We start from the raw sequence: 7,979 nt of genomic DNA, 5'->3' as shown, positions 1-7,979 counted from the left end.
TGATGGAGGGAGGGATGGAGGGAGGGATGGGTGATGGAGGGAGGGATGGGTGATGGAGGGAGGGATGGAGGGAGGGATGGGCGATGGAGGGAGGATGGGGGAGAGAGGGAGGGAGGAGGGAGGGGCCTGAGGCCGTCCCAGCGGCCGCAGGAGGAGGTGTGATGACGCTGTCCCGCCCAGCCTGAGCCTGAACTCTTCTGGCTCAGGTGTGTTTGTGTAAATCATCAAGACACACAGACTCAGACACTCACAAACACACACACACACACACACACACACACACACACACACACACACACACACACACACACACCACACACACATGCCTCTCTTTTCTGTTGTGTTTTCTGTGAAAGCACAGATTCCTCCAGCTTCATGCATGCGTGTCTGTGTTTGTTGTCTGCCCTGTGTGTGTATGTGCCTGTCCTGAGTGTGTGTGTGTTTGTCTGTATATGTGTGTGTGTGTGTGAGAGTGTGTGTGTGTTGTCTGCCCTGTTAGTGTGTTGTGTCCTTTTGCGCCCCTTGGTTTTATTTTGTTTCTGATTTATTTTTCGTGTTGTTTGGATGGTTTTCTACTTGGCCTTGTCAGGCCGGCTGTTCAACAGAGGAACGGCAGACTGTTGCTCAACGTTTGAACAATCATTTCATCTTGCGTGAATTGTAAATAAAGAGAATTCATAACAACTATACATTCTGCTATTTTCGTTATATTCTGTCCACTACTCTATCACTCTATTTATATACCACTCTATCCAGATATCTCTATCACTCGATCTATCACTTTATCTCCCTCCCACAAAGAGGATTTAGACCCCTCCCCCTCCGGGAAGTGTGTGTGTGTGTGTGTGTGTGTGGGTGTGTGTGTGTGTGTGTGTGCCAGGACACTGGCATTAACGCTGTAATAACATAATCCGTGAGATTTGGCCAGACAAGAGGACAGTATGCTCGCTATTTGAGTTGGGTTTAGCAGAGGGGGGGGCAGCAGGGGGCGGGGTTTAGAGGAGAGGGCCAGCAGGGGGCGGGGTTTAGAGGAGAGGGCCAGCAGGGGGCGGACTGCAGCAGAGGGGGGCCAGCAGTGGGCGGGGTTTAGTGGAGGGGAGCAGCAGGGGGCGGGGTTTAGCAGAGGGGGCCAGCTGGGGGCGGGGTTTAGCAGAGGGCGGGGTTAAGTGAAGGGGGCCAGCAGGGGGCGGGGTTAAGCAGAGGGCGGGGTTTAGCGGAGTGGGGGCAGCAGGGGGCGGGGTGTATCGGAGGGGGTGGGGTTTAGCGGAGGGGGGCAGCAGGGGGCGGGGTTTAGCAGAGGGCGGGGTTTAGTGAAGGGGGCCAGCAGGGGGCGGGGTTTAGCGGAGGGGGGCAGCAGGGGGCGGGGTTTAGCGGAGGGGGGCAGCAGGGGGCGGGGTTTAGCGGAGGGGGGCAGCAGGGGGCGGGGTTTAGCGGAGGGGGGCAGCAGGGGGCGGGGTTCACTTCTAGCGACGCATTCACCAGCGTCCACACGAGGCAGACCGGTTCAATCAGACTAAACTAAACGAGTTATGAATGATGGGATAGCATATTAATACATGCCGACACTGACGGGGAGAGAATGGCCTTTCTAAACCACTTGAGGCCCTCATACCGTCTCGGGGGCTCTGATCACCGAGGAGACAGGGAGGAAATGACGTCATTGACGTCATTAGCACCCGGTTCCCTCAGAGGCTTAAACTCATTATCAGGATTCAATCAAAACAAAACATTTGAGTCTGAATTATCAGAAGGACTAAAAAAACACTTTAAAAAGTTTTTGTTTGAATTATTATAACTGAATTATTATGTTAAAACGAACTGCTTCAGTGCCCCCCTCATTTTGAACCCTTTGAGTCTGAATCAGGGGGAGTGATGTGGAACACGAAGAGGTCTGCTGATATCCGTTATGTAACGGATGAGATTATCAATACACAGATTAATGTTCCTTCCTCCTGGTCCAGATAAAACACGACACAGATCACTCCCAGCTCGTCGTTCGATTGGAATCTTTATTGTACTTATTTTTTGGGGACAATTTGCTAGCGAACATGTGAAAACTTGACCAACAAAACATTGTTTTTTTTGTCATTACAGTAATTCCTCAGACCGTGATACGGTGAGATGTGTTTTTAAAAAACAAAACCACAAAGTAACAAAAAAACATCTTACTTTCCATATGTTATGGTACTGGTTCTCTTTTTTTCTTCCTTCATGTACACAATTTAATTTTAACAGTCTAAAAACATTGAACACAGAGTTGGCAGTGTGACATCACACTCCATGGGAGGGGTCAGGGTTCAGGAGTCAGGGGGCCCGAGGGCAGGTTATACTGTCGTGATCCTGGAGCACTCCATCAAACATCTACTGGGGTCAGGGTCTACAAAGCAAAATGGCCTCCGATAGAAAACTAACAGTCTCTCTCTCGCCCCGGCTCCTGCTTCGGTGAGCCGCGAGCCGGAATGATTCGGGTTTTTTACATTTTTCTTCTTCTTCTTCTCGTAGACAAATATAAAATCTCACTAGACAAGCAAGAAATGATACAAAGAAAATACAAATCAAATGTACATGGATGGACGGGTGGAAAGGGGGAGGGAGGGAGACAGGGTGGGTGGGTAGGAGGGAGGGAGAGAGGGAGGGAGGGAGACTGGGAGGGAGGGAGACAGGGAGGGTGGGTAGGAGGGAGGGAGAGAGGGAGGGAGGGAGACTGGGAGGGAGGGAGACAGGGAGGGTGGGTAGGAGGGAGGGAGAGAGGGAGGGAGGGAGACAGGGAGACAGGGAGGGAAGGAGGGAGGGAGAGAGGGAGGGAGGGAGACTGGGAGGGGGGAGACAGGGAGACAGGGAGGGAAGGAGGGAGGGAGAGAGGGAGGGAGGGAGACTGGGAGGGGGGAGACAGGGAGACAGGGAGGGAAGGAGGGAGGGAGGGAGGGATGGTTGAATTATTGCTTTCTGAGTAATTCTTTCATTTTTTTCTTCATCTACATGGATTGCATCTCTGTCACCATGACGACCAGTGGCGTTTACATGATTACTCCTGTATATTCAGAGGGAGGAGGGGTGGCGGGCCGAGGGGGTGGGGTTAGGGGCGGGGCCAGAGATCCTTGCTCAGCGAATCCCGGCCGTTTTAATCCTCTTTGTAGCCTCACACGTTTCCCGCCTTTTGGTCTGGTAAATAATAACAGAAGAGATTGAAAATATATTAAAATATGTATCGGGAAAATATAATAATAATGATAATAATGATGACAATCATAACTTATATTTAAACAAAAAGGGTTATTGCCCGTGTTTAGTGCAAACATGTGGGTTGATAAATGTGTGACAAGTATCTTTACATCACTTATTTAAAACACGCAAACAAAACACAGGTTAGAAATAGATTTGAACTAAGAATGAGCACAACGTCAACGCACAAGGAAGACCTTTGGAACACTTTTAACCAACAACCACATGTGTTCAGTTAGTAGAGACCTTTAATGTGAAAGACCTGATCAATCTTTGTTTTCGTGTGTCTTCCTGTTCCTGTACCCATAATGCACTGAAACCTCAAGGTTTATAAGGGGCAGACATGTACCATGTCAGCGCAAGTGTTTCTTCTTAATGCTTTGGCTTTTTGGTTCAGTTCTCTCCCCTAGCTCCTGTTTATCTCTACTCTTTATCGCCTGCCTAATGGAGGCTACGGCTGAGTGGCTAGTGGAGCTAGCTTTAGCGCTGTAGCGCTTTGATTCACTGCTAATCCCTTGATGGACTCAGCGCTGCTGTTGGTCATTAAACCAGCTTTCCTCATCTAACCAGAACGCAGGGGGTTAAGTAGCAAAGCCATAGCTAGTTAGAGCTAGTAGGCTAACTCTCTGGAGGCCTAATACACTAATGAAGTGCTAGCGCATAGCATGGAGCATAAAGTTAAGAGCCCCATGACAGGATAAACAGCGGTGTTAGCTCACTGCTAGCTAGCTAGCTAGAGTTCTGCTAGGCTAACCTTTGCTAGGTCCTTCAAACACATCACTGAATGCTATTATAGACACAGTTCTGTAAGGTGATAGGCTTTTAGTCCATGCTAAGCTAGGCTATGCTAGACACAGATCTGTATGGTGATATGCTGATAGTCTTTTCTATGCTAGGCTATGCTAAGCTAGGCTATGGCAACACAGGTTTGGTTTTCTGACCGGAATGTGTAGAACAGGTACACACACACACACACACACACACACAGAGACACACACACACGACCACAAACACACACACAAACCGACTCACACAAACACAGACACACACACAGACACATAAATGTGTATGTATGGTATGATAGTGAAGTCAGTATGTATGGTATGATAGTGAAGTCAGTATGTATGGTATGATAGTGAAGTCGGTCTGAATGGTGTGATAGTGAAGTCAGTATGTATGGTATGATAGTGAAGTCGGTCTGAATGGTGTGATAGTGAAGTCGGTCTGAATGGTGTGATAGTGAAGTCGGTCTGAATGGTGTTATAGTGAAGTCGGTCTGAATGGTGTGAGAGTGAAGTCGGTCTGAATGGTGTGAGAGTGAAGTCGGTCTGAATGGTGTGAGAGTGAAGTCGGTCTGAATGGTGTGAGAGTGAAGTCGGTCTGAATGGTGTGAGAGTGAAGTCGGTCTGAATGGTGTGAGGGTGAAGTCGGTCTGAATGGTGTGAGAGTGAAGTCGGTCTGAATGGTGTGAGAGTGAAGTCGGTCTGAATGGTGTGAGAGTGAAGTCGGTCCGAATGGTGTGAGAGTGAAGTCGGTCCGAATGGTGTGAGAGTGAAGTCGGTCCGAATGGTGTGAGAGTGAAGTCGGTCTGAATGGTGTGAGAGTGAAGTCGGTCCGAATGGTGTGAGAGTGAAGTCGGTCCGAATGGTGTGAGAGTGAAGTCGGTCTGAATGGTCCATCTTGGCACCAGGTCTGCCCTGTGTGACGCTTTGTGCGCGGGCAGCGTGTGAGAGTCACTTGAGAGCCAATGAGTTCTTTGAAATGTTCATTTAAACACTCAATGACTTAACCTCTTTCTGTGTCTGTGTGTATGTACATGTTGAAGTAGTGTGTGTGTGTGTGTGTGTAAGTAGTATGTGTGTGTTTATGTTCATTTTGAAAGTGTGTGCGTGTGTTTAAGTTGTATATGTGTGTGTTTATGTATATTTTCAGGGATTGAGTGTGTGTGTGTGTGTTTAAGTGGTTTGTGTGTGTGTTTAGGTAGTATGTGTGTGTTTATGAACATCTTGAAGTAGTGTGTGTGTGTTTAAGTAGTATTTGTGTGTGTTTATGTTTATTCTGAGGTATTGTGTTTGTGTGTGTGTGTGTATGTGTGTTTATGTTTTTGTGTGTTTCTGGCCAGGTCGCCCTGGCAGAAGACATTTAAGTAAAGGTCACACAAGATGTTTTGAAGTAGTACTTTATAAAAGTAGATATGTGCTCGTGGGTTAAGTTATGCTTCAAACTGTGCTTTAGGTGTAGCTTGATTTTCAGTCTGCGTGGAGAAGTGCATGTGTCTTTGTCTTTGTGTGTGTGTGTGTGTGTGTGTGTTTGTTCGTGCTTAGTGCGTGTGTCTGTGTGTAAGTGACTGTGTTCAGTCCACTGACATCACATGACATCACTGCTCATCACATGACATCACTGCTCATCACATGACATCACTGCTCATCACATGACATCACTGCTCATCACATGACATCCCTGCTCATCACATGACATCCCTGCTCATCACATGACATCCCTGCTCATCACATGACATCACGGCTCATCACATGACATCACAGCCCCTGCTCTAGCTGTTCCGCGGCTGCTGACATCACATCCTGTACAATGGCCGCCGCCACCTCCCGTAGCTCCCTCTTCACCATCAGCTCCCCGTTCTCCTCCTCCCCCTCCCCGCATGACTCCGTATCGGCCCCTCCCCCGGACGCCGCCCCCCCCCCCTGGGTCTGGGTGTCGGCCGGGCGGGGCGCGGCGCCTGGACGGCGGCGCTGGGACTCACCGCTGAGGGGCGTGCTGCTGCTGATGATCTGGGCCTTAGGCTCCTCCTTGCCCTTCTTCATCGGGCTGGGCTCCGCCTCCCGCTCGTCGTCATGGTGATTGTGAGTCCCGTGCTCGTCGCCGTTGGTGCAGCCGTTCTCCCCGTTGGTCACCGGGGTCTCGGACGCCTTCGCCGGCTTCTCGGGCCCCGCCTCCTTGGCCGGCTCCGCCTCCTTAGCCGCCTCGTCGGCCGCCGGCTCCGCTGTCGCGGGCGCGTCGTTGGTTTCTGCCGCCGCCGCCGCCGCCGTGGGGACCGCCTCTCCGTCGACCGCCGCTGGCTCCTCCCCCTCCTTGGCGTCTCCTCCCTCCTCCTCCTTGCCCTCCCCTCCCTCCTCCTCCTTGCCCTCCTCCTCCTTGGCGCCCTCGCCCAGCTCCACGCTGGAGGTCTTGCCCTTCCTCATGATGAAGTTCTTCAGGGACACAGCGCGGCCGAACTTGGAGCGCTTGGCCATCGCACACTTCCCCTCCTCAGCCTCCTCGCCTGGGGGCAGGGAGACGGGTTAGGGTCAGGGAGACAGGTTAGAGGCAGGGAGACGGGTTAGGGTCAGGGGGGCAGGGAGACGGGTTAGGGTCAGGGTTCGGGTCAGGGTCAAGGAGACGGGTCAGGGGCAGGGAGACGGGTCAGGGTTAGGGAGACGGGTAAGGGTCAGGGTCAGGGAGACGGGTTAGGGTCAGGGTCAGGGAGATGGGTTATGGACAGGGAGACGGGTTAGGGTCAGGGAGACGGGTTAGGGTCAGGGAGACGGGTTATGGAGACAGGTCAGGGTCAGGGAGACGGGTTAGGGTCAGGGTCAAGGAGACAGGTCAGGGTCAGGGAGATGGGTTAGGGTCAGGGAGATGGGTTAAGGACAGGGAGATGGGTTAGGGTCAGGGAGACGGATTAGGGTCAGGGAGACAGGTCAGGGTCAGGGAGACGGGTTAGGGAGACAGGTCAGGGTCAGGGAGACGGGTTAGGGTCAGGGAGACAGGTCAGGGTCAGGGAGACGGGTTAGGGTCAGGGAGACGGGTTAGGGTCAGGGCTAGTCCTAACATTCAGGAATATGGAAGCAGATCTCTGCCGTATGTTACATTGAACTATTATACTTTGAAACCAAGGTCATCTGAATCTTTATGCTTTATGCTTTGAATAGATTGGTGTTGTAGAGATGTTGTTCTCCTCTCTCTGTATAAAGGTGGTGTAGAGATGTTGTACTCCTCTCTCTGTATAAAGGTGGTGTAGAGGTGGTGCATTCCTCTCTATGTGTAAAGGTGGTGTAGAGATGTTGTACTCCTCTCTCTGTATAAAGGTGTCGTAGAGATGTTGTACTCCTCTCTCTGTATAAAGGTGGTGTAGAGGTGGTGCATTCCTCTCTATGTGTAAAGGTGGTGTAGAGATGTTGTACTCCTCTCTCTGTGTAAAGGTGGTGTAACAGACCACAGATGAGGAGGTGCTGTGTGTGAGCCCACAGGTTAGACTGTGACCTCCTGTCGCCGTGGTAACGTGGTCATCACTCCTCACCTGCAGGAGCGGCGGCGGGCTCCTCCTCTCCTGCGGCGGCGCTCTCCGCGGCGGGCCGCTTGGACTTGGGGATGACGCGCTTCTTGAAGGAGGTCCAGATCTCGTTGGCGTGCTGGCCGACCGTCCCCCCCGACGCCCCCGCCTTCTCCTCCGCTCCTCCCTCCGCCTTGGCCTCCTCCGCTTCCTCCGCCTTCTCCTCGGCCCCCTCCTCCGGGGCCTCCTCCTCCCCGTCGGCCTTCTCCTCCCCCCCCTCCCCCTCGGCGGGGGGCTCCTCCGGCTCCTTGGCCTTGCTGCTCAGGCCCGCCATGGAGGGGTCCCTCTTCAGGCCCTGGAAGGTCCAGGAGCGCTTCAGCTTCCACCGCTTCTGCCCTGAGTCCTTAGAGTCCAGGGTGGAGGAGTCGCCCCCGCCCTCCCCCTCCTCCTCCTTCACCTCCTCCCCCACCGAGCCCGCCCCCCCCTT

The 7,979-nt window shown here is 52.3% G+C and overlaps 1 protein-coding gene across 1 annotated transcript in view; it reads right to left on the bottom strand.

Annotated features, from left to right (window-relative positions):
- Positions 1–5,759: 5,759 nt before the first annotated feature.
- Positions 5,760–7,979, bottom strand: part of LOC307073131 (uncharacterized protein) — a gene marked incomplete at both ends in the record, with an annotated part of 3,060 nt that continues 840 nt past the window's right edge. The window contains 2 exons of the mRNA XM_079732834.1: positions 5,760–6,502; positions 7,520–7,979. The exon at positions 7,520–7,979 is cut by the window's right edge and continues 840 nt beyond it. Coding sequence (XP_079588960.1) covers positions 5,760–6,502; positions 7,520–7,979 — 1,203 coding nt within the window. The remainder of the gene's footprint in view (positions 6,503–7,519) is intronic.

The sequence above is a fragment of the Pollachius pollachius genome (genome assembly GCF_949987615.1).
Source record: "Pollachius pollachius genome assembly, chromosome: 3".
NCBI classification, from domain to species: Eukaryota; Metazoa; Chordata; class Actinopteri; order Gadiformes; family Gadidae; genus Pollachius; species Pollachius pollachius.
This window is presented reverse-complemented; position numbering and strand designations above follow the sequence as displayed.